Source organism: Ovis aries, chromosome 13 (assembly GCF_016772045.2).
Source record: "Ovis aries strain OAR_USU_Benz2616 breed Rambouillet chromosome 13, ARS-UI_Ramb_v3.0, whole genome shotgun sequence".
In the NCBI taxonomy this organism is placed as follows: domain Eukaryota; kingdom Metazoa; phylum Chordata; class Mammalia; order Artiodactyla; family Bovidae; genus Ovis; species Ovis aries.
The window spans coordinates 36,037,618-36,065,170 of NC_056066.1; the positions used below are offsets into that span (position 1 = coordinate 36,037,618).

Consider the following 27,553-nt stretch of genomic DNA (forward strand, 5'->3'; position numbering starts at 1 on the left):
CCTCAAGATCACGGGTTCTCTCTTCTCCATCCTGTTGCCGAACTATCTAGGGAATTATTTTGGTTTGTAAATTTAAATTTCAAAATTTCTATTTGGTTCTTCTTTATATCATCTATTTATTTGTTGAAACTTTCTAATTTGTTATTTGTTTCAAGTCTTATTATTGATTGTTGCACCATTTTTATGATGGCTACTTTAAAATCTTACTCCAAACATCTGTTTGAGATTATTCCATCATCTATTTTATCTTGGTATAAGCATCAATTATTCATCGTCCTTTCTCATTCAGGTTGAGACATTTCCTTGTTCTTGGTATGATGAGTGATCTTTTTGAAATTGTGTCTTGGACATTTTTGGATTATATTATGAAACTTTGGATTTCATGGAAGTCTTTTGTTTTAGCAGGATTTCTCTAAGTGTAGGTCTCATGGTGTAGGTCTGGGCTACTGCAAAGTGCATGTAAAAATCCAAGTTCCTCGCTTAGACTCCATTGAGAACCCTACTCCAGTAGTGTAGGGTGCCTCAACACCACTGGGCAGTGAGTAGAAGTTTGGTCTCCCCACTGCATCTCTGCTTACACTCACCTGACCAGGAGGACATGCTTCCCATGGGGCCTCAACTTACACTGTGGGAAATGAGTCCATTCGTGCTTGGAGGTGGTGATTTTACTGCATCTCTTGAGTTGATCACATAATTCTTCTTTAGTCTGTTGATATGGTCATTGATTTTTGAATGTTGAACTAATATTGAATCCCAGGATAATTCCGACTTGGTCATGATCTCTTACCCTGTTTAGCATTGTTAAATGTAATTTGATAATATTTTACTGAGGATTTTTGTATCTATAGTCATGAAGGCTATGGCTTAGTAGTTATCTTTTAATGTCTTTGTCTGGTTTTTGTATCTGGGTAATGTGGCTGCAAATGAATTTGGAAGTATTCACTACTTTTCTTCTTTCTGGAATTCTTCATATAGATTGAGTCTTATTTCTTTGTTAATGTTTGGTAGAGTTTACCAAGGAAGCCATCTCTACTTGAAGGTTTCTTTGTTGAAAGGGTTTATGTTGAGAATTTCATTTCTTTAATAGATACAGAACTATTCATATTTCTTTCTCTTGCTAAGCTTTGGTGGTTCATAGCTTTCAATGAATTTGTACATTTTGTCTAAGTTACCTAATGTATTGACATCAAATACTACTCCACTATTATCTTCTGATGTCTAGAGGATTTGCTCTCTGAAGGATCCCTCTTTCATGCCTAATATTGGTCATTTATATATTCTCTTTGTTCTTAACTCATCTGGAAAGAAGTGATCAATTTTACTGGTCATTTCAAAGAACAATTATTTGTTTCATTGATTTTCTTTATTGTTTTCTATTTTATTTCTGCTCTTATAATTTTATTTCTTCCGTCTCTTTAAGCTTAATTTGCTCGTATTTAATTTCTTGAGTTGGAAGCTTAGGAATTGGTTTGAGACCATATTTTTTAATATGAAATTTTATGCTGTGAGTTTCTTTATCAGCACTGTATGAACTGTCTCCCAGAGACTCTGATATGTTTTCATGCAAATCAATATATCTGAAGATTTTCCACATGTCTTTTACGAGTTTCTAGCTTATGTCCATTTTATTAAGAGAAAGTGTTTTGTATGATTTCAGTTCTTTTAAATTTGTGGATGTTTGTTTTATGGCTTACAATCTGATCAGCTTGATGAATTTTTCCTTGTGCTTTTGAGAAGAACGTGTATTCTGCTGTTGTGTGTGGTGTGTTCCGTAAATGTCAGTTACATTCAGGTGGTTGATAGTTTTCCTCAGGTCTTTTATATTCTTATTAAGTTTTATTTTGCTCAGTTTGTTGATTTGTGAGAGGGGAGTTTTGAAGTTTCCTAATTGTGGATTTATCTGTTTTTCCTGTTCTATTTCTGCTTTATGTCTTTTGAAATTCTATTGTGAACATAATTAGAATTGGGTGGTAATTGGCTCTGTCATTATGTGTCTCTCTCTTTACCTCTGATAATATTATTTGTTTTGAAGTCCGTTTTTGTCTGATGTTAATATAGGCATTTCTGCTTTGATCACTGATTTCATAGAATATTTTTCTTCAGCCTTTTACTTATAATGTATTTATATCTTTATGTATAAAATGGTTTCTTTTAGACTACAAATAATTAGGTTTTCCTTTTACATCCAATCTGATGATTTCTTTTAATTGAAGTCTTTAAATCACTTTCATTTAAAGTTCCTACTGGTAGAGTTAAATTAAATTTACTATTTTGCTATTTGCTTTTATTAGTGCCATTTATTCTTTGTCTCCTTTTTTTCTTCCCCTTTTGGATTAATTGAACTTCTAGAAATGATTCCATTTTGTTTATGGTATTAGTTCATCAGTTATGCTACTTTTTAAAAGTATCTCACTTGGGCATATATGTGTCTAATTTATAGAGTGTGCCTTTGAACAATACTGTGCAGTTTTACCACTGGTCTAAGAACCTTACAAGTGGCTTCAAATGCCACTCCCAGTCCTTTGTACTATTGTAGTCATGAATTTTACTTCCAATATGCTAGTAACCCCTCACCACAAAGAGTCTTTTATATTTATTTTTATCATTTCAGCATTATTTTATATAGATCTATGTTCTGTCTAGTATGAGATTCCTTCTGACAGAACAGCTCCATGAACAGTTTTTATCCTAGGTCTTTCTGACAGTGAATTCTCTCAGCTTTTCTCCATCTGTGAATGTCTATTTTATCCTTATTTTCAAAAGATTTTTTTTCCTCTGTATAGAATTTTGAGTTGAGAGGATGTGAATTTTTTTCCTTTTCATCACCTTAACTGTATCCCTCCCTTGTCTTCTGGATTGCATTGTCTCTGATGAGAAGTGTGTTTTAATTGTTATGTTTTTCCTCTGTCTATAAAGTGTCTTCAGTTTCTGGCTACCTGCAAGATGATCTCTTTATCCTTGGTCTCAGCAATTTGACTAAGATGCATCTCAGCCTTTATAGGGTTTGAGTATAATTTTTTTCAGGTGGTGGTGAGGAGTGAGTCAATCCAGCAGCCCTGTTGCAGTATCTGTGTGGGCTGCATAAGAGCTATGAGTTTAGGATCATCCCATTACTGTCAGCCTAACTCCAGTAGAGGGCTTAGTCTTGAAGTTGCCCAGATTCAATTTGTGTTGCTAAGCAACACAAGTTAGAGCATCTTGAGACATCTTAAATTTATCACTAGGGTGGCGAATTTTCAGATCGCATGAGATAATTCAGAAATGGTATCATTATAAAAATATGCTTTTTTTTCTTTTTTTATTAATTGAAGGAAATTAAATTCAGTGAACAACCACAAAAGGATCAGCCTAATGAGGCACCTAAGGAGGAAGTGGCCATTACACATAAAACTAGTATTACTTCCCGCAAGAGTACACAGGAGAAGAACCGAATTAATCTGGGAAGGAGTCAACTGACCAAGAGATTGGAGCCAAGTTTAAACTGGAGGACCAGTGTCAGTTCCAAAGAGTAGGTAGATATTAACATAATGGGTTTTCTGATACATACTTCCCTACCACATGTTTATCTAACTTTTCACATAACTTTATTTCACTGGAGGAAAATACAGAGTATATACATACACCTCCCTCCAAAGTAATTACAGGTTGGTTCCCTTTTCCCCTCTTCATATTCCAAGCAGAAAGATTTGACATCAAACTGGGTTTGTGTACAGAGGACCACGGAAGGAGAGCACAATTCACTTTCATGTGCTTGGTGAGTCAGGGCAAATAACAAATGAAAATGATGATAAAACACATGGAGGAATCTCATGGAGGAATGTAAACATTGTGGTAGGGACCTGATTAAGTAGTGTTAAATTATGTGATTAAATATAAAATCAGGAGGCAGTCCTGACCACTTTCTCCCCCACAAATTCATTGAAAGATCATTTGAACACTGAGAAAATTCCACAAAACAGCTTCTGAATGCTGGTGGAGGACATCAGGCACCTGGAAAGGCAGTCCATTGTCTTCAAAAGGAGGTAGGATAAAAGATAAAAAGAGAGACAAAGAGTTAGGGACAGAGACCCGTCCTGGGGAGGGAGTCACGAAGAAGGAGAAGTATCCAAACACCAGGAAACCCTCTCACCGGCAGGTCTAAGGGGAGTTTTGGAATCTCAGAGGGGAACATAACTGGGAGGAAAAAATAAATAAATAAACCCCACAGATTACGCGCCTAACTACAACTCCCAGCAGGGAAGTAGCCCAGATGCTCCCATCTGCCACCAGCAAGCTGGGACTGAACAGGGAGGTGCAGGCTGCATTGCTTAGGTTAAGGACCAGGCCTGAATGCCCTGAGGGCAATCTGAGGGAGCTAACGTGAGATAGCAACCCAAATTGGGATAGCCAGAGAGAGAAAAAGAGAAAACAAGTGAGAGAGAGAACTTTCCCATGAAAAGCTCTAACCTAAGGCACTGCCAGGCTGCTCACAGAACAAAGGACTGAGTGAATACCAGAGGAGAGCTAGCCAGCTGCAGACCAGCCCATCTCCCACCGGAGGCAGAGAGGCAGGTGGGTGGCAGCCAGAGCCAGCGAGGGGCTATCTCTGCCCTAGAGATGGCATTCTCTGAGCAGGCTCCCAGTTGCTAACCAAGTCTTCCTGAGTTCCTGGACGGTTGACATCCACCAGGAAGGTTGCTGCCAGTGATCAGCTCCCTAAAGGAGACACACGGCACACCTGAGATGGCGTTCCTGCTGCACATCCAGGAAACAGAGCAGCTGGGACAGGGGAGGAGGTAAGACACACTGCCTCACCTGGGGAAAGTGCACTTGCCAAGGACTTTTTTGCCTGAGCTGCTCGGACCTGGGAAGAGCACAAAACACAGGCCCAACTGAGCCTGTGCCTTTGTGGAGTACCCTAGAATCTGAACCTCAGTGGCTTAGACCTGGGAAGTGCATGCAACCCAGGGCCCGCTTTAGACAGTTCCCCTGCAGAGCATCCTGGAGCTTGAGCAGTGTAGACTGCAAAGGCACACATGCCGTGAATGGGGGCCAACCCAGTGTGGCCCACACACTGTGGGTGCTCCCTACACACACTAGTGATATTTGTTTGCAGTGTTCCTCCCTCCCCACAGCACAACTGAACAAGTGAGCCCAAATAAGTGACCACCTCCACCTCCGTGTGTCAGGGCGGAAATTAGACACTGAAGAGACTTGCAAACAGAAGAAGCCAAAATAAACAGAGGGAAGTGACAGGTACAACAGATTAAAACCCTATAGTTAGCACCTACTACATTGGAAGGGGCCTATAGGCCTTGAGAAGAAGTATAAGCTGGAACAAGGAACTATCTGAAACTGAACTGACCCCATACTACCCACAACAGCTCTAGAGAAATTCCTAGATATATTTTACTATTATCACTTTTAAATTAATTTTTAAAAAATTTTAAGCCTTTTATTACTCCTTTAATTTTCATTTTCATAACCTATTACCTTGACAAAAAGACCCTATTTTGACAGCAAATTTCATATATATTTTAAATTATTTTTGTGATTTTTTTTTTTACTATTGTATTTTTAAGAGTCTAACCTCTACTCTAGATTTTTAATCTTTGCTTTTTGGTATTTGTACCTTTAAGAATCCAATCTTTGGTACTCATTTTTACATAGGTGTATGATTACTGGCTTGATTGCCCTCTCCCCCTGACTTTGCTTTTTCTCCCCCAGGTCACCTCTATATCCTCCCTCCCCTTTCTCTTCTCTACCCAGTGCTGTGAATCTCTTTGGGTATTCCAGGCTATGGAGAACACTTAGGGAACTGATTACTGTCTAGATCTGTCTCTCTCCCTTTGACTCCCACTCTTCTGCTCCTGGTCATCTCTCCTTCTCCCTCTTCTCTTCTCTATGTAACTCTGTGAACCTCTCTGGGTGTTCCAGCTTGTGGAGAGCACATAGGGAATTGATTACTGGCTACATTGCTCTCTCCCCTTTTGATTCCTCCTCTTCTCCTCCTGGTCACCTCTATCTCCCTCCTCCCTCTTCTCTTCTGTTTGTAACTCTGCAAACCTCTCTGGGTGTCCCTCACTGTGGAGAATCTTTTCTCCATTAACCTAGATGTTTTATCATTGGTGTGGTATGAATGGAGAAATCTTGAGGCTACTGTAAGAATAAGACTTAAAACCAGAGGCAGGAGGCTTAAATCCAAAACTTGATAACACCAGAAAACTCCTGACTCCAGGGAACATTAATTGACAAGAGCTCATCCAAAAGCCTCCGTACCTACACTGAAATCAAGCTCCACCCAAGAGCCAACAAGTTCCAGAGCAAGACATACCATGCTAATTCTCCAGCAACGCAGGAACATAGCCCTGAGCATTAATACACAGGCTGCCCAAAGTCACATCAAACCCATAGACACCTCAAAACTCACGACTGGACACTTCATTGCACTCCAGAAAGAAGAAATCCAGCTCCACCCACCAGAACACTGATGCAAGCTTCCCTAACCAGGAAACCTTGACAAGCCACTCATCCAATCCCACCCACAGGGAGGAACCTCCACAATAAAGAGGAACCACAAACTTCCAGGATACAGAAAGGCCACCCCAAACACAGCAATCTAAATAAGATGAAAAGGCAGAGAAATATTCAGCAGTAAAGAAACACAATAAATGCCCACCAAACCAAACCAAAGAGGAGAAGATAGGGAGTCTACCTGAAAAAGAATTCAGAATAATGATAGTAAAACTGATCCAAAATTTTGAAAACAAAATGGAGTTACAGATAAATAGTCTGGAAACAAGGATTGAGAAGATGCAAGAAAAGTTTAACAAGGACATAGAAGAAATAAAAAGGAGTCAATCAATAATGAATAATGCAATAACTGAGATAAAAAATACTCTGGAGGGAACCAACAGTAGACTAACTGAGGCAGAAGATAGGATAAGTGAGATGGAAGATAGAATGGTGGAAATAAATGAAGCAGAGAGGAAAAAAGACAAAAAGAATTAAAAGAAATGACCACCTCAGAGACCTCTGAGACAATGTCAAACACCCCAACATTCAAATCATGAGTCCCAGAAGAACACAAAAAGAAAGTGCTAGGGTCCAGCCCCAGCAGGATCCAGGGGTACCCTCAGGATGGACAACGTTGGCAAGAGGGGAAGGGAGAGAAGAAAGAATCAGTTCAGTTCAGTTCAGTTCAGTCACTCAGTCGTGTCTGACTCTTTGTGACCCCATGAATTGCAGCACACCAGGCCTCCCTGTCCATCACCAACTCCCAGAGTTCACTCAGACTCACGTCCATCGAGTCAGTGATGCCATCCAGCCATCTCATCCTCTGTCATCCCCTTCTCCTCCTGCCCCCAATCCCTCCTAGCATCAGAGTCTTTTCCAATGAGTCAACTCTTCGCATGAAGTGGCCACAGTACTGGAGTTTCAGCTTTAGCATCATTCCTTCCAAAGAAATCCCAGGGCTGATCTCCTTCAGAATGGACGAAAGAATAGAGGCTTATATTCCTTGGTTTATGCAGAAAGCCAATAAAGCCCCAGACAAGGGACTTGCTCTGTTCATGGAGGCCGCAGACACCCTCTCACTGGAGTGAAGATGCAGAGTGCCTTCTAGCCAGAATGAAGATGCAGAGCGCCTTCTCGATCGGGTCTTAGAAGCCCAGGCAGGAAAGTGAACGCAGAGAGCCTCTGTGCTCCAAGGGATCAGCCTGAAAAAGAGAGGGAGGGAGAGGGAGAAAGAGAGAGAGAGAGAGAGTAAGAAAGAATGATTGACAGGGGGAGAGCAAGCTTCGGTGAGCGAGACCCATAACTTTATTTTCAAAAGGAACTTTTATAACCTGACTTGTACATAGAGGGAAATGAAAGATGCAAGGTCATACAGAGTCAGCCCAAACATTACATCTGTTTTATCTTTATTGAAACCAGGATTTTTTCTGCATATCTTTCCCATAAACAATGTTGTGTACATTATCTTCTGGCCTTGGAGGCCTGTGGACATTTTATGACCCTTTTTTGATAAAGACTGCTCAACCAGAAAACTTACTTTCCCTTGAAATGTTTTTTTCTTTATATTTCTAATGTATGTCAGCCTCAGAAGTGCTAAACAGAGTTACATTCTCACGGAGCAAAGGTGCAGTGAGTTACAACAAAGAAAGAACCAATTAGCTCAAAGGTCTGATGTGGTTAATTCCAAGGCTACTGCTTGTTTTTCTTAAATTCCAACTGCATTAACTATTGCACTCCCAGGTGCACAGTGGATAAGAGATATGGGAACTTGGCAGCAAGCATTGGCTCAACAATGAAATCCTACACCAGCACTATTCTAATAGTTTTTAACTCTTTGAAAGGATCTATATTTTTAGAATGTTTTAGGCTTCCCATGCCTCTCACAGTTGGGAGGCTGTGAACAATCACATGCGTAGCTGCAAGAGTCTGGATAAACCTGCCAAGCAAGCTAGAAAGCCATCAGAGGGGGTTTGAATTGAAATATTCCTTTCATGCCCAAGAGACTTATCAACTAGAGCCCTAAGTTGATTTTCTCCAGAGAAAGGTGGTTGGGGATAGCCCCCTGTTACTGTCAGAAGAGTTGGTGAAAGCCATAAAATAGTAAGACAGATTCTGGTTTTGGCATAGATGCTTGAGCAGGTCCGGGGGTCCCTCGAGTCCTGATCTGCCTTGCTTGTCAGGTATCTTCCACATGACCTTGTCATGGGTGGAATCTCCCGTGCTGGCTCCCAGCAAGAAAGGCCATGAGAAAATTCTTGAGATAATAGTTGAAAACTTCCCTAAAATGGTGAAGGAAATAGCCACCCAAGTCCAAGAAACCCAGAGAGTCCCAAACAGGATAAACCCAAGGTGAAACACCCTAAGACACATTTTTAACAAGATTAATGAAGATCAAACACAAAGAACAAATGTTAAAAGCAGCAAGGGAAAAACAACAAATAACACACAAGGGGATCCCCATAAAGATAACAGCTGATCTTTCAATAGAAACTCTTCAGGCCAGAAGGGAATGGCAGGACATACTTAAAGTGATGAAAGAGAAAAACCTGCAACCCAGATTACTGTACCCAGCAAGGATCTCATTCAAATACGAAGGAGAAATCAATAGCTTTATAGACAAGCAAAAGCTGAGAGAATTCAGCACCACCAAACCAGCTCTTCAACAAATGCTAAAGGATCTTCTCTAGACAAGAAACAGAAAAGCTTTATAAACTCGAACCCAAAACAACAAAGTAAATGGTAATGAGATCATACTTATCAATAATTACCTTAAATGTAAATAGGTTGAATGCCCCAACCAAAAGACAAAGATTGTCTGAATGGATACAAAAACAAGACCCCAATATATGCTGCCTACAAGAGACCCACCTCAAAACAAGGGGAATACACAGACTGCAAGTGAAGGGCTGGAAAAAGATATTTCATGCAAATGGAGACCAAAAGAAAGCAGGAGCAGCAATACTCATATCAGATAAAATAGACTTTGAAATAAAGGCCATGAAAAGAGACAAAGAAGGACACTACATAATGATCAAAGGATCAATCCAAGAAGAAGATATAACAATTATAAATATATATGCACCCAACATAGGAACACCTCAATCTGTAAGACAAATGCTAACAAATATGAAAGGGGAAATTAATGGTAACACAATAATAGTGGGAGACTTTAATACCTCACTCACACCTATGGATAGATCAACTAAACAGAAAATTAGCAAGGAAACACAAACTTTAAATGATACAATGGACCAGTTAGACCTAATTGATATCTGTAGGACATTTCACCCCAAAACAATGAATTTCACCTTTTGCTCAAGTGCACACGGAACCTTCTCCAGGATAGATCACATCTTGGGCCTTAAATCTAGCCTTGGTAAATTTTAAAAAGGTGAAATCACTCTAAGCATCTTTTCTGATCACAATGCAATAATATTAGATGTCAACTACAGGAAAAATATTAAAAATACAAACATATGGAGGTTAAACAACACACTTCTGAATAACCAACAAATCACAGAAGAAATCAAAAAAGAAATCAAAAATCAAAATATGCATAGAAATGAATGAAAATGAAAACAGAACAATCCAAAACCTATGGGATTCAGTAAAAGCAGTGCTAAGGGGAAGGTTCATAGTAATACAAGCTTTCCACAAGAAACAAAAGAAAAGTCAAATAAATAACCTAACGCTACACCATAGCAACTGGAAAAGGAAGAAATGAAGAATCCCAGGGTTAGTATAAGGAAAGAAATCATAAAAATTAGGGCAGAAATAAATGAAAAACAAAGGAGACCATAGCCAAAATCAACAGAGCTAAAAGCTGGTTCTTTGAGAAGATAAATAAAATAGAAAACCATTAGCCCGACTCATCAAGAAAAAAAGGGAGAAGAATCAAATCTGAAAGTGGAGAAATCACAACAGACAACACAGAAATACAAAGGATTGTAGAGACTGCTATCAGCAAATATATGCCAATAAAATGGAAAACTTGGAAGAAATGGACAAATACTTTTCAAAATTGAACCAGGAAGAAATAGAAAATCTTAACAGACCCATCACAAGCGCAGAAATTGAAACTGTAATAAGAAATCTTCTAGCAAACAAAAGCCCAGGACCAGATGACTTCACAGCTGAATTCTACCAAAAATTTAGAGAAGAGATAACACCTAACCTATGCAAACTCTTCCAGAAAATTGCAGAGGAAGGTTAACTTCCAAACTCATTCTATGAGTCCACCATCACCCTAATACCAAAACTGGAAAAAGATGCCACAAAAAAAGAAAACTACAGGCCAATATCACTGATGAACATAGATGCAAAAATCCTTAACAAAATTCTAGCAAATAGAATCCAACAACATATTAAAAAGATCATACATCCTGACCAAGTGGGCTTTATCCCAGGGATGCAAGGATTCTTTAATATCTGAAAATCAATCATTGTGATACACCACATTAATAAATTGACAGATTAAAAACCATATGATTATCTCAATAGATGCAGAGAAGGCCTTTGACAAAATTCAGCATCCATTTATGATTAAAAAAACCCTCCAGAAAGAAGGAATAGAAGGAACATACCTCAACATAATAAAAGCCATATATGATAAACCCACAGCAAACATTATCCTCAGTGGTGAAAAATTGAAAGCATTTCCCCCAAATTCAGGAACAAGACAAGGGTGCCCACTCTCACCACTACTATTCAACATAGTTTTGGACATTTTAGCCACAGCAATCAGAGAAGAAGAAAAAATAAAAGGAATCCAGATTGGACAAGAAGAAGTAAAACTCTCACTGTTTGCAGATGACGTGATCCTCTACATAGAAAACACTAAAGACTCCACCAGAAAATTACTAGAGCTAGTCAATGAATATAGTAAAGTTGCAGGATATAAAATTAACACACAGAAATCCCTTGCATTCGTATACACTAACAATCAGAAAACAGAAAGAGAAATTAAGGAAACAATTCCATTCACCATTGCAACAAAAAGAATAAAATACTGAAGAATAAATCTACCTAAAGAAACAAAAGACGTATATATAGAAAACTATAAAACACTGGTGAAAAAAATCAAAGATGAGACAAATAGATGGAGAAATATACCATGTTCATGGATCAGTAAAATCAATATAGTGACAATGAATATAGTACCCAAAGCAATCTATTGATTCAGTGCCATCCCTATCAACCCAAAATAGAACAAATAATTTCACAATTTGTATGGGAATACAAAAAACCTCAAATAGCCAAAGCAATCTTGAGAAAGAAGAATGGAACTGGAGGAATCAACCTGCCTGACTTTAGACTATACTACAAAGCTACAGTCATCAAGACAGTATGGTGTTGGCACAAAGACAGGAATATAGATCAATGGAACAAAATAGAAAGCCCAGCAATAAATCCATGCACCTATGGACACCTTATCTTTGACAAAGGAGGCAAGACTATACAGTGGAGAAAAGACAATCTCTTTAACAAGTGGTGCTGGGAAACTGGTCAAGCACTTGTAAAAGAATGAAACTAGAACACTTTCTAACACCATATCCAAAAATAAACTCAAGTGGATTAAAGATCTAAATGTAAGACCAGAAACTATAAAACTTCTAGAGAAGAACATAGGCAAAACACTCTCTGACATAAATCCTCTATGACTCATCTCCCAGAGTAATGGAAATAAAAGCAAAGATAAACAAATGGGAACTAATTAAACTTAAACGCTTTTGCACAACAAAGGAAACTATAAGCAAGGTGAAAAGACAGCCTTCAGAATGGGAGAAAATAATAGCAAATGAAGCAACTGACAAAGAATCTCAAAAATATACAAGCAGCTCCTGCAGCTCAATTCCAGAAAAATAAATGACCCAATCGAAAAATGGGCCAAAGAACTAAACAGATATTTCTACAAAGAAGACATACACATGGCTAACAAACTCATGAAAAGATGCTCAAACTCACTCATTATCAGAGAAATGCAAATCAAAACCACAATGAGGTACCATCTCACAGCAGTCAGAATGGCTGCCATCAAAAAGTCTACAAACAATAAATGCTGGAGAGGGTGTAGAGAAAAAGGAACCCTCTTACACTGTTGGTGGGAATGCAAACTAGTACAGCCACTATGGAGAACAGTGTGGAGATTCCTTTAAAAAACTGGAAATAGAACTGCCATACGGCCCAGCAGTCCCACTGCTGGGCATACACACCGAGGAAACCAGAATTGAAAGAGACAATGTTCATCTTGTTCATCTCAGCACTGTTTACAATAGCCAGGACATGGAAGCAACCTAGATGTCCATCAGCAGATGAATGGATAAGGAAGCTGTGGTACATATACACAATGGAGTATTACTCAGCCATTAAAAAGAATGCATTTGAATCAGTTCTGATGAGGTCAATGAAACTGGAGCCTATTATACAGAGTGAAGTAAGTCAGAAAGAAAAACACCAATACAGTATGCTAACGCATATATATGGAATTTAGAAAGATGGTAATGATGACCCTATATGTGAGACAGCAAAAGAAACACAGGTGTAAAGAACAGTCTTTTGGACTCAGTGGGAGAAGGCAAGGGTGGGATTATTTGAGAGGGTAGTGTTGAAACGTATATATTATCATATGTGAAGCGGATTGCTGGTCCAGATTCGATGCATGAGATGGGGTGCTCAGGGCTGGTGCACTGGGATGACCAGTGGTGGCTAGGGGGTTCTGGATGGGGAACACATGTGCACCCATAGCTGATTCATGTCGATGTATGGCAAAAAATGCTACAATAATGTAAAGTAATTAGCCTCCAATTAAATAAATTAGTTAAAAAAATAAATATAAAATCATGTGGAATTAATTAGGGGAAACTTCATAGCAGTGGTACCATGTGTATTAAGAGATAAGTGAATACTATAAAAAGGATAGAATCTGAAACGTGACAGGCCTGAGTAAAGTGGACCTGGTTTTATGAAAGTCTGAAATGTACAAGCCTGGGTTTGTTCAGGACCCTTTGTAAATTGGTGCCAAAGCAAAGAATAAAGGCCAATGTTACCAACACCAAAGCAGTCAGAAGTACCTAGAGCACTTTGTGAAGTTTTAGCAAATGGGTTACAAGTTTCAGTCATTTTTTAGTGTTCCATGTGGTCCCCTTATTGATTTAAGAACTGGCTCCCTACTGGTCATGTGGGGACACTCACCTATAGGGATTCCAAGAGCCTCAGGTGATTGTATTTTGGATATAGACTCAGAGAGCTTTGAAAAGGGAAACTTGTGGGAGGTGAGATACCTTGCTCCTCTGATTTTCCCTGATTTGGGGGTATTTGACCTTTTGGTTCTCTTTGAAAGGGTGAGTCTGAAAATTATAAGTGTATGGGCTCATCTGTTAACTGAGGGATGGAATTATAAAATACTGCTTTTTCCATGGGCTTTTTTTTTTTTTTTCAGTTAAGAATTTACTAAACAAGGATTTGATGCAAACTAGTATGTGCCAAAGAGTATACTAAGCTTGAGAATGTCCAGAAAATCAGACATAGGCCCTGCTGTGATGTCGGGTGGGCAAGGAGAACACAGGCAGTTGGGACTCAGGGCAGAAGACATAGACTGAAGGACCTTTCCAGTGATAGCAACCTGTGAAGACCTGTTCTGGCACGAAGAAATACTGGACAAATGTTTCTCCATTATATAAAATGCATGGTTCTGCTTGCAGGACAGAAGGGACCTCTCAGGTGTCAGCTGAGACTGATACTCATAGTTATTCTCTGTCAGGAAAACACATCATTCGGGTGCATGATAATGATGGAATATTTGTACACATTTATATTTTTAATATTCTATTAGCATAAAGTAATTAATACAATTAATGTTTCTTTAGGAGCAGAAATACGCTAAGAGACACCCAAGTAGAAAAACACGGAGGAAAACTTGAAAAGTCCAGATCGTCTCTTTCACCTGGAAGAGCACAGTTAATTCGGTGAGTTTCTGTTAACGTGTGCGTGCGCTGTCATGTCCAGCTGTTTGCGACCCTATGGACTGTAGCCCTGTAGGCTTCTCTGTCCATGGGATTCTCCAGGCAAGAATACTGGAGTGGGTTTCCATTTCTTCTCCAGAGGATCTTCTCAACCTGTGGATTGAACCCATGTCTTCTGAGTCTCTTGAATTGCAAACAGATTCTTTACCACTTGAGGATCAGTTCTTTAAAGCCACTCCTACATAACAGCTAGTTAATACTGGTTAATGGTGCTTTCCTTTCACGTTAGGGTCTTATGATATCTATATTGATATAGTAGAAATGCTATAAGAATGGTAATAATGGGTTTCTTTAAATATATAGGATAATTTTCAATGTGGAACTATTTTGGGGGGGGATAAAGTAGAAAAGAATAGCTTTATTGCTTGGCCAGGCAAAGAGGGGTACAGTGGGCTCCTGCCCCAGAAAACTGTCTGTCCCTAATGTGGAGTTATATACAGTGATCTACTGGTATTAGCAAACTGTTTGTAAACACATGTATTTAATGCAAAAAGCAGTTAACTGCATGCATGTCCAGTTGCTCAGTCATGTTCAACTCTTTACAACCCTTTGGACTGTAGACTGCCAGGCTCCTCTGTCCATGGGATTTTTCAGGCAAGAGTACTGGAGTGGATCACCATTTCCCACTCTAGGAGATCCTCCCAACCCAGGGAATGGTAGCAAAACTGGACTCTTAGCTAATCTCTTGCCTCTGTCATAGCAAAATCGTCATCTTTCTGAGCCTTACTTACTGATCACCAATGGCTCTGCTAATTCTGAAGTGACATATGTTATTTCTCATTAAAACAGCCATTAGTCTAAGACCGACTGTTAAGCTTCTTACCCAATTTTCAGTTTGACAATAAAAGTGGCATATCTGGGAAGAAAGTTCAGCTGCTTTTACGTTTGGGAGGCAGGGAGGAATGGCAGGAATTTCATATTATAAAATTTGCACAGTTCAAAAGAAAACAAACTTTAAGACACTCTACAACACGTATGCCATCTTGGGAAGTTAGGAATAATAAATTATTCAATTTTTTTGACAATTCTTAAAAAATTCTTACTTTGAAATATTTGTAGATTCATAGAAAGTTGCAGAGATAGTGCAGAGAGATCCCATATGCCCTTCATCTAGTTTCCCCCAACAGTTAAATCCTGCATCTTGCATAACTACTGTACAAGATCAAAACCAGGAAATTAACATTGGTACAATGTATATGTGTTTTCCTGTATCACTGCTCACTGAACCCAGGGTAGGCAATGAGCAAAGCTGGAAGAAAATGTAAGGAATCGTAGAAACTGCAGACACGTTTATTCTGTCCTGACTGGCATAGCAGCTGTAGCAGCAGACACGCTGTATTCTCTTGTGGTTGACCCAGCAGACACAGCCACAACACGTCCCTAATGCGGCCATAACATGGCCGTAACACAGACATAAGGCAGCCTCCAGCCTCCAGCCTCCAGGGCTTTTCAGGTATCAGAGCAGAAGTGGCACATGGCCAAGTGGGTACATCATGATACGGATGTGCAATGCTGTAAGTGATGTCAGCTGTCACATAACCATGTATTTACAAAATGTAGGGCAAGAGTAAGAGGCTGTGGGGCAAGAGAGCCTGACCACCACCATCTTGGCTAATTTGCTCTTTCCCTCCATTGGTACAATGTAGAGTTCAGTGTCATTTTATCATGTGTAATTTTTTATGGTGATCGTGGCGACCAGGCGGGAGAACTGTTCACCCCATACATGTCCTCCGGCTACCCTGTTACGGTCACAACCACTTTGGTTCCTCCATGATCCCCGCTTCCTAGCAACAGTCATCTGTTTTCATAATTTTGTCATTTTGGACTGCCGTGTAAATAGATTCATACATTGTTTTTATATTGACTTCTTTTCCAACACCATAATACCCTCGAGATCCACCTAACTGTTGCATGTATTGATAGTTTGTCACTTTTAATTGCTGAGTGGCATTCCATTGTATGGATATACCACAGCTTTTAAAGTTTTTCACATATTAAGGCACATTTTAGCTGTCTGCAGCTTTTGGCTATTAAAAATAAAACTGCTATAAACAATCACATACAGGTTTTTGTACAGATGAAAGTTTTTATTCCTCTAGGATAAATGCCCAGTTGCTGATATATATGGTAACTGTGTTTTTAGCTTTTTAGGAAACTACTTAGCTTTTCCAGAGTGGTGGCACCATTTTGTGTTCCCACCAGTGATGTATGAGACTCAGTTCCCCTCATCCTTGCCAACATTTGGTTTTGTTGTTTTATTTTAGCTGTCCTAAAATCTGTGCAGTGGCAGCTTATTGTAGTCTTTGCATTTCCCTAATGGCTCATGATGTTAATATCTTGTCATGAGCTTATTGCTATCTGTTTATGCTCTTCAGTGAAATGTCTATGTCTTTTGCTCATTTTTAATTGAATCATTTGTTTTTCAAAATGTTGAGTTTTAAGAGCTCGTCATCTATCTCTCTAGGATATCCTTCGTTGTATATGTTAGTTTGCAGATATTTTCTCTCTCTCTGTACCTTGTCTTTTCCTCCTCTTAATAGGGCCTCTGGGAGAACAGTTTTTGATGAAGTCTGATTTATCAGTTTTTCTTTTGTGGATTGTGCTTTTGATGCCATGTCTAAGAACTCTTCATGAAGCCCTTGATCCTGAAGATTATCTCCAATGATTTTTCCTAAAAGTTGTAATAATTTTACATTAAAGGCTGGTATTCATTTTAAGTTTAATTTTATATAAAATTTATATATAGGTGAATATTCTTTTTTGTAACCTACTGATGTTCAGTGTCTCTAGCATCATTTGATGAAAAGGCTATCCTTTAGCCCTTGACCTGCTTTTTCACCTTAGTCAAACATCAGGTGGGTGTACTTGGTGGGGCTGTTTCTGAGTCTTCATTCTGTTCAGCTAATTTTTATATCTAGCCCTAGCACACAATCTTGATAGCACACAATCTTGATTATTATAGCTTGACTACTATAGCTCTATAGTAATTCTTGAAATCTGGTAAAATGATTCCTCTCTCTTTATTATTTTTTCCCAAAATTGTTTTGAGTTATTCTAGTTATTTTCCTTTCCACATACATTTTAGAATGATCATGCTATATCTACAAAAAAAGAAAAAACTTACTGAAGATTTTAATCTGCAGAGTTGGAAAAGACTCTTGAGAGTCCCTTGGATTGGAAGGAGATCAAAATAGTCAATCCTAAAGGAAAATAATCCTGAATATTCATTGAAAGAACTGATGCTGAAGCTGAAGCTCCAATACTTTGGCCACCTGATGCGAAGAGCTGACTCATTAGAAAAGACTCTGATGCTGGGAGGGATTGGGAACAGAAGGAGAATGGGATGACAGAGGATGAGATGGCTGGATGGCATCACCGACTCAATGGACATGAGTTTAAACAAGCTCTGAGAGACGGTGGACAGGGAAGCCTGGCGTACTGCAGTCCATGGAGTCGCAAAGAGTCAGATACAACTGAGTGACTGAACAACAACTGAAAGTTTTGATAGAAGTTACCTTGAAACCCTATATCAATTTTGAGAAAATTGATATCTTTACTGTGTAGACCGTATGACTATTTATTTAAGGCTTTGGTTTCTTTCACCAGCAATTTGTAATTTTCAGCATAAACGTCCAGTACATGTTTTGTTAGATTTACATCCAGAAGTAGAAACACCAGTACTGTGTTCACTATCAGTGATCAAGGTGAAAGGGCTTCCTTCCTTGTTCTTAGTCTTAAGAGGACAGAATTCTGTCTTTCACCAGTGAGTATGATGATAGTTTTTGTGCAGATATTCTTTATTAAGTTGAGGAAGTTCCCTGCTACTCTTGTTTTTCTGAGAGTTTTAATACCACTGGGTGTTGAATTTTGTCACATGCTTTTTCTGCATCAGTTGGTATGATCATGCCATTTTTCTTCTGTAGGTTGTTACTGTAACGGATTCCACTGGTTGATTTTTGAATGCTGAAGCAGCCTTCCATTCCTGGAATAAACCGCACTTGGTCCTTCTTTACATATATATAGCTTTCAGTTCAGTTCAGTTCGGTCGCTCAGTCGTGTCCGACTCTTTGCGACCCCATGAATCGCAGCACGCCAGGCCTCCCTGTCCATCACCAACTCCCAGAGTTTGCTCAAACTCACATCCATCGAGTTGGTGATGCCATCTAGCCATCTCATCCTCTGTTGCCCCCTTCTCCTCCTGCCCCCAAGCCTTCCCAGCATCAGGGTCTTTTCCAGTGAGTCAACTCTTCTCATGAGGTGGCCAAAGTATTGGAGTTTCAGCTTCAGCATCAGTCCTTCCAATGAACACCCAGGACTGATCTCCTTTAGAATGGACTGGTTGGATCTCCTTGCAGTCCAAGGGACTCTCAAGAGTCTTCTCCAACACCACAGTTCAAAAGCATCAATTCTTCGGTGCTCAGCTTTCTTTACAGTCCAACTCTCACATCCATACATGACCACTGGAAAACCATAGCCTTGACTAGATGGACCTTTGTTGGCAAAGTAATATCTCTGCTTTTTAATATGCTATCTAGGTTGGTCATAACTTTCCTTCTAAGGAGCAAGCATCTTTTAATTTCATGGCTGCAGTCACCATCTGCAGTGATTTTGGAGCCCAAAAAAATAAAGTCTGACACTGTTTCCACTGTTCCCCCATCTATTTCCCATGAAGTGATGGGACCAGATGCCATAATCTTAATTTTCTGAATGTTGAGCTTTAAGCCAACTCTTTCACTTTCATCAAGAGGCTTTTTAGGTCCTCTTTACTTTCTGCCATAAGGGTGGTGTCATCTGCATATCTGAGGTTATTGATATTTCTTTTGGCAATCTTGATTCCAGCTTGTGCTTCTTCCAGCCCAGCTTTACATATATATATATTTATATATGCTTAGCATTTAGTTAAGAAGTTTTACATCTACGCTTATGAGGGATATTCAATAGCTGTGTTTTGTTTTTGTATGCACTTTGGTTTTGATATCAGACTTCATAAAATGAGTTCAGTTCTCTCCCGTTTTCTGGAAGAGATTGTCTAAAATTGTTAGTTTTTTTTTATCCTTGGTAGAATTCTCCAGTGAAATCATCTGAATCTGAAGGCACTTGTTTTTTAAGTTATGGATTAATTCCATTAGTAGCTGTAGTGCTGTTCAAATTATGTGCTTCATGTTGGTTAAGTGACAGTAATTTGTACCTTTAAAGGAATCAATTTCTTTAAATTATCAGTTCAATCTATGTTCAGTTTTTCATAGTTTTATTATCTTCTTGTTGTTAGCAGGATCTGAAGTGATATGCTACACCTCATTCATTTCCGATACTGGAAATTTGTGTCTTCTCTTTTTCTTTGTCAGTCTTGCTAGAGGTTTGTTAATTTTATTGATCTTTTCAAGAAGCAGTTTTTTTAAATTGATATTTCAAGTTGTTTCTATTTTCAGTTTTGTTCATTCTTTTCTTTATTAGTTTCTTTTCTCTCTTTGTTTTGGGTTTGTTTTGCTCTTCTTTTCCTAGTTTCTTTAGATGTGAGTTTAGATTACTGAATTGAGACTTCTCTTTTCTTCAGTTCAGTTCAGTTGCTCAGTTGTGTCTGACTCTTTGAGACCCCATGGACTACAGTATGCCAGGCTTCCCTGTCCAGCACCAACTCCCAGAGCTTGCTCAAACTCACATACATTGAGTTGGTGATGCCACCCAATCATCTGATCCTCTGTCTTCCCCTTCTCCTTCTGCCTTCAATCTTTCCCAGCATCGGAGTCTTTTCCGGTGAGTCAGTCCTTTGCATCATGTGGCCAAAGTATTGGAGCTTCAGCTTCAGCATCAGTTCTTCCAATGAATATTCAGGGTTGATTTCCTTTAGGATTGACTGTTTTGATCTCCTTGATGTCCAAGGGACTCTAAAGAGTCTTCTGCAACACCACAGTTTAAAAGCATCAATTCTTTGCTGCTCAGCCTTCCCTAAGATCCAACTCTCACATCCATACATGACTACTGGAAAAAGCATACCTTTGACTAGACAGTCGTTTGTCAGAAAATAATGTCTTTTGCACAGAGTTGGACACGACTGATGCGACTTAGTAGCAGCAGCAGCTTTTTTAACATGCTGTTAAAAAGGTTTGTCATAGCTTTTCTTCCAAGGAGCTAGTATCTTTTAATTTCATGGCTGCAGTCACCCTCTGCAGTGATTTTGGAGCCCAAGAAAATAACTCTCACTGTTTCCATTGTTTCCCCATCTATTTGCCATGAAGTGACAGGACCAGATGCCATGATTAGTTTTCTGAATGTTGAGTTTTAAGACAACTTTTTCACTCTCCTCTTTCACTTTCATCAAGAGGCTCTTTTGTTCCTCTTCACTTTCTGCCATAAGGGTGGTGTCATCTGCATATCTGAGGTTATTGATATTTCTTCTGGCAATCTTGATTCCAGCTTATGCTTCATCCAGCCTGGCATTTTGCATTATGTACTCTGTATATAAGTTAAATAAGCAGAGTGACAGTATACAGCCTTGATGTATTCCTTTTTGAATTTGGAACCAGTCTTCTGTTCCATGTCCAGTTTAACTGTTGCTTCTTGACTTACATACAGATTTCTCAGAAGGCAGGTCAGGTGGTCTGGTATTCCAATCACTTGAAGAATTTTCCACAGTTTGTTGTGATCTACACAGTCAAAGCTTATGGTGTACCCTTTAATAACTTATATATACATATTTGATCTACTAATTTGATCTATCAGATTTTCCTCTGTAACCAATTCAGGTTTTCTGACATCTTTTGGACAAGAGAATATGTAAAACTGACAGTTCATGTGGCTTGTTCAGTTGGACCAGGCACTTCGGTTCAGGATTTCACCTCAGAGAGCACAGTTGTACCATTCTGACTTTTGAAAGTACAAGAATTGGAGTTCTCTGTGCCAAAAAGTCTTTGAGAAATTAAGAGAATGGTAGAACCTTTAGAATTAATGAAACTGGACAACTACCCGTCCTCCTACTATGCTTCCAAATGGAAAAAATAAAAAAGATATTTATGGAGAGCACACCTTGGGGGATAGAGAAAGAAAGAAAATAAGAATTAATTCAATATGTTCCATGTGTCCATGCCCTTGATATTGAGTTAAAAGCCTCAGAGAAGGATGGAATAAAGTGAACTCTCTTTGGTAAGGGAATAAATGCCTTTCCCTTTGGGGCACTGGCAGTGTTGCCCAGCTGAACTTCCTGCAATAATAGAAATGGTTTATTTCTGAGCTGTCCTTTGTGGTAGCCACTAGACATACATGACTGTTGAGCAATTTCAGTGTGGCCAATGCAACTGGAAAACTGAATTTTGAATTGTATTCAATTTCAAGTAAAGAAGTAGAAGAAACATAAATATAAATAGCCACCTATTATTTAAGTTATCTAATCACTATGACAAGTGGGAGTCTTAGGTCATTTACCTAATACCTTTTTCATTTTTTACTACTTTTTAAAAACTATTATTGCACCATAGCAATAATATTGAAATGCACCTGCTATAAAGGCATGTTTATTCATCCCCTCGTGTAGACATTAACAAAGATCTTCTACAATTCAGATGGTGTTGGTATCTTATCCATAGCTTATGTATCAATGTATGTTGCTGAATTAGTAACATAAGCATACTGTAGCATAAACATACTTATTATATGTTGTTGTTCCTAGTAAGAGTGTTGAAAAGATTGAGGAAATTGTTAGTGACAGCTCCTCAGAAAGTGAGGAAGATGAAGAACAACCTGATCATCGTCAGGAAGCAAATGCAGATTTGCCATCAGAATATTGGCAAATTCAGAAGCTGGTGAAATATTTGAAGGTGAGAAACAAACCTTTTATACTGTGTTTGCAATGTTTATTTTTAATTTTTTCCCAAAAATATGTATTCTGCTTTCAAGTTTACTATATATTTCTTTCAAGTAAGGATAGTAACTATCCCTATTATTATTTAAGTGTGCACATGGAAAGGTCTTATTACCCTGAGGATAGTGAGATTTGTGCCAGCCCTCTCCCCTAGGTGGGGAGAAGGCAGTGGATCATGGCAGCCATCAGATATTGTGACTTACACCATTGTGTGACTAGCAGTATGGCATGATGGAAAGAGCAAGGGGTTTTGAAGTTGGACTTAGACTGAATTCTAGATTGTGTCGCTAACCATCTGTGACTGTTGAAAAGTATGGTTTGCAGCCTTAATCTTCCTGACCCATGGAGTAAAGTTAGTAATATCCACTCTAGGATTATTTTAAGGACTGAGAAAACACACTTGAAAGATGTAGCGTGGTGTCTGATACATTGTAGGTACTTAAAATATATGTTGGTCTGTTTCTGCTACTCTGTTAAGTGAGATACCATGTGTGAAAATATTTTGTAATAATAAATAAGTGACCCATATAATACTGTATTTAAGTCCTCAAATAAGGGTGGGGCAAGGAAAATTATTTGCTCAAACCCAAATCAATGTTAATTTCTGATGTTGGACAGTGAATCTTGGTAATAGCTGCGACTGCTGCTAAGTCGCTTCAGTCGTGTCTGACTCTGTGCGACCCCAGAGACGGCAGCCCACCAGGCTCCTCCGTCCCTGGGATTCTCCAGGCAAGAACACTTGGAGTGGGTTGCCATTTTCTTCTCCAACGCATGGAAGTGAAAAGTGAAAGTGAAGTCTCTCAGTCATGTCTGACTCCCAGCAACCCCATGGACTCCAGCCTACCAGGCTCCTCTGTTCATGGGATTTTCCAGGCAAGAGTCCTGGAGTGGGTTGCCATTGCCTTCTCCTTGGTAATAGCTAGGCCCTGTCTAAAGTTACCATCCAGAAGTCCTTATGAAAACAACACTCTGACTTACCTCAGCTTGTCCTCCTGCATTTGCTAGGCTTTGCATGTTTAAAGAAATTTACATGACTCCTAAATTACTAAAGGGTACTTTTCCTGTACCTTTGAGGTCATCCCAAGCTGACAGCTCAAACAGCCTATATGCACATTTTCATGAATTCAGAAAAGCTCCTCCCTGCCGCCAGGTGAGCAGTCTGGTAGGTATAAGTAAGCCGAAAAAGTTTTTCCTAAAAGAAAAATATATGTCCACTTCCTCTGTTGGCATCATCTCAGCTGCAGTTCTAAGTACTTCTCAGAAAATTCTTTTATGTTTTCCTGAATCCTGAGAAAAATTAGCCAAGAAATTGGGAAAATAGAAAATTAGAATTAAAGTTGACAGTTACAGTTTGATAATCTTCCTGAAGACATGACAGATTCAAAGGAATCTACTGACATCATGGAGAGCGGGACAAGTTGATTATCTTAGTGATCATTCTACAGTGTTTGTGGCTGTCAAAGCAACACACTGTGCACATTAGATATTCCAAGGATTCCCAATGTATCAGGGTCCCCCGTATCAGTCTGTGGCCTGTTAGCAGCTGGGCACACAGCAGGAGGTGAGTAGCAGGGTAGTGAGTGAAGCTTCATCTGTGTTTACAGCAGCTCCCCATTGCTTGCATTACCACCTGAGCTACGCCACCTGCCAGGTCAGTGGCAGCACTAGATTCTCATAGGAGTGTGGCCCCTACTGTGAACATCACATGTGAGGAGTCCAGGTTACATGCTTCTTATGAGAATCATTTCAAAAGCATCGCCATCCTGGTCCATGGAAAAATTGTTTTCCATGAAACTGGTCCCTGGTGCTAAAAAGGTTGAGGACTGCTGAGATATACAATTATATTTGCCAGTTACCCCTCAATAAAGTTTAGAAAAAGAAAATTCTGGCAGCAGAATCAAAGGTGGAAGAAGACGTTTCCAGGCATCAGGACAGGAGCCAGTGAGAGAAAAGTGGTCCCAGCCCAGGTGGTCAGCCTCACTTATTGCCGTGCTCTGAATGTGTATGTGCAGGATGGTGAGTCATTCTTGCAAAAATAAATGGTGCATTTATATGCATCATATCCTTTACACAAATCCTATTAGTGGTGTTCTAAGAAATAACAAATTTGTGAAGCAAAATAAGTCATTAAATGTGAAAATTTGACCTATGATTCTTGTAGCCTTGCTGAACTTGCTGGAAATCTGAACAGTAAGTCATTTAGATGTACTTGGACACTTTTTCAGTGTTTAAATATTCACTATATTGTGTATACTGTGTATTACAGTTTGTTCTTTGCAAGTAATTTAACAGAAGAAATGCAAAGTGAGGAAGATGTGAATGTGGGTTGTGCAGCATTCCATTGTGATGCTAGAAACTGATCTAAAATCTGAATTAGCAAACGATCTGATTAGCTAATGATAATTAGCAAACCATTTAACCTCAATGGTTAAATCAGAATCAGGGCAAGCAGATAAAATATTTTCATCATTGAAAAAGAAAATGAGGTTATATGAAGCAAACCCTAATGCCCACCTTGGCTCTGCTTTTGGAAGCTTCTTAACAGTTTGACTGCTGTCAATGTAAAATGAAAGAAAAAAAATGTTTAATATCGGGCATATTTGTACTGAAATAAAAATCAAGAATGTTGATTAGGACAATTGACGCTTTGCTTTGTGTATTTTAAAATTATATTTTAAGAATATCTTATAAATGATAAATATTTTACTTTTTTCTTTCAACTTTTTAAATGGCTTTTATTTAGCATTTATTTTGTGTGATATTCCCTCTTCTAGTGTTTACTGTTATCAAATATCAGGTGGAGATCACTTTTACATGGGATTGTAATATGTATAGTGTTTTTTTTTTTTTCTTACAAAAAAACCTCTGAAATTTTTAGCATTTCTATCACAAAAAAGACTTGTGGTTTATTACAGAAATAATTTACCATTATAGTCATCCTTACTATTTAGTTGCATGTAAATAAAATTTAGCAACACATGTGAAGTAACATGATTTCAGGAATTTCTGACCACTGCTGGGAATTCCAATTTCTTATTCTGGAATCTGGAAGATTGACATTTGCTGGGAATTTGGAGGCAGTCTTGTGGAGCACAGACTGACGTTTCAGTCCCACAGTTCTGCCCCCACCTTGGCAGGAGTCTTTGTGCACAAACCACCCAATCAACACAGTGGCCAGTCCTGCAGGCAGGGCAGCCATGTCCAGGCTCTGGAGACTTTCCTGACCTTTCCTGAGTCACAGGGCCACCCATGGCCTCTACGCACAAGGAGTGTGTTATCTGAGGACACTGGCCACAGAGATCTCTGCCACCAACACTTGAGTCAGACAGGCGCTAGGGCTTGGACACAGCCTCTAGAAGAAGATTTGGAAGAGCCCTGGTGTTTAGGCATAGAATTTGGGTCTGTTAACTTTTTTTCATTAATAAAAGGAGATAAAGAGTCCAAACAGCAGAAGTATCAGCCAGGTCAGCAGGCAGAATAATGGGGCAGTTAAGAGACATGACCTTCAATGTCAACAAGTCTTCAACTGAGTTGGGCTTCCACCGCCTACTATCTCAGCAGCCTTGGGGGTGCTGGCCATCCTCTGTAAGCTTTGGTCTCCTAATTGTTCCAGATGGCAGAATAAAAGATCTTACCTTTTAGGATTATTATTAGTATTAGGTGAGATCTAACACATTTAAGTGCTTTAGGACGAAGGGCTCAGCCCCTGTTAGCAATGATAATTCTTTCTATTGCACATTATTATTATAAACAACGTAAGGTGGGGAGTCTAATGACCCGCACAGATGGTCTTCAGCTTTTGCTTTAAGATTCTGGTAACCAATAAAAGGAAGAAATACAGTGAGTTCATACAGTGAGGGACTCTTTCCATCATAAGGTAAAAACAACCCCCTTGCCAATGAGTGTAACTGATCCTGGTGCTAAGAACAGAAAGAATTTCCTCCCCAAGGACATAAGGGGGTAGACCGTGGCTCGGTGGTGCCCCACATCCTCCACAGTATCCTCCCCAAGAACACTGCTAAGAGCTTGCATTTTTCAGCTATTTGAGATAAATGCATATAGCGGTAGATCAAAAAGAGATGCACTGATGCGCTCCGAGAACAGCTCAGGAAAGCGTGTATTGATGAAGTGCTACTCAAACTCACACAAGTTACCCCTCAGTAACTCGTGTGCAAATGTGATACTTTCGGCCAGACGGTAAATGGCTTGAAATTATTATAGTTCCCCACAGGTAAATATTCTTAACATACCCAATAAAAGAAAAAGTATATCTACAAAAGCTTTCAGGATTTTCAACACAGATAAATGTTTTTCTGTGGAGACACAAAAGGATATGAAAAATCTATGAAATGCAAATTTGAATGTCTCTAGGTAATCTCAAAATAAATAAACCTGATACTGTAATTTACAAAGTTATATAAATTTAGACTTCATCCAGCAAAGAAATGTTCATGCTGAGCTGACTCTTCACTTACCGTTTTCCGAGTACAGCAATGTCTGTGATTGTTGAAAAAGTTTTGATGAGTTCATTAATACCCAAACAAGCCAATGAGTGATACAGCTTAGTATTTATCCAGAGCTATGAGCTCAGATCTTGGCACATGATAAAGGGACTAAGTCTTTAATAATTTGGCTTTGACACACATCCATTTCAACTTGCACATTTTACATCTGTGTATATTCTTATAATCTGGAGTTTTAGAACACAATTGAATTTTTAAACTAATGGATACATTGCATTTTTATTCACCAACCTTCCAATGTCTTTTCCCCCACATCACTGATGACTCTGGGCTTCAATTCTAAGTGAAGTAATAAGCTCCTTATTCAGCTACCTTCTGTACTTATCTTCTCTCAGCTTGTCTGTCTTATTAGCTACAGCTGATTAATCTTGTTTCTGAATCTTGCAGTATGTGTTCAAGTGAGCACAGGCTTGCCTCTCCATCTTTTGCTCAGGAGGGACAGTGACAAAATGAGGTTCCCAAGGGGCCAGACCATCCTTCACTCTCAGCTCCTCGAGAATAGTGCTGTCCCCTCTACTGTTGGTGTCTTTCTCCACCTTCTCTTGCTCCCCCTTCTCCTCCCTTTCTTGCCCCCTTCTCCTTGGAGACGTATTGTTTCCTTGCCACATTTGTATCAATATTATCTTCTCCCCATTCATGGTTGCTTCAAAATCTTGCAA

The 27,553-nt window shown here is 39.1% G+C and overlaps 1 protein-coding gene across 4 annotated transcripts in view; it reads left to right on the plus strand.

Moving 5' to 3' along the window:
* Nucleotides 1-27,553, plus strand: part of ODAD2 (outer dynein arm docking complex subunit 2) — a 172,856-nt gene that overhangs the window by 32,138 nt on the left and 113,165 nt on the right. For all 4 annotated transcript variants that reach the window (XM_015099632.4, XM_042230650.2, XM_060397453.1 and 1 more), the window contains 3 exons: nt 3,312-3,508; nt 14,361-14,459; nt 22,180-22,327. In XM_015099632.4, the coding sequence (XP_014955118.1) occupies nt 3,312-3,508; nt 14,361-14,459; nt 22,180-22,327 (444 nt within the window). The remainder of the gene's footprint in view (nt 1-3,311; nt 3,509-14,360; nt 14,460-22,179; nt 22,328-27,553) is intronic.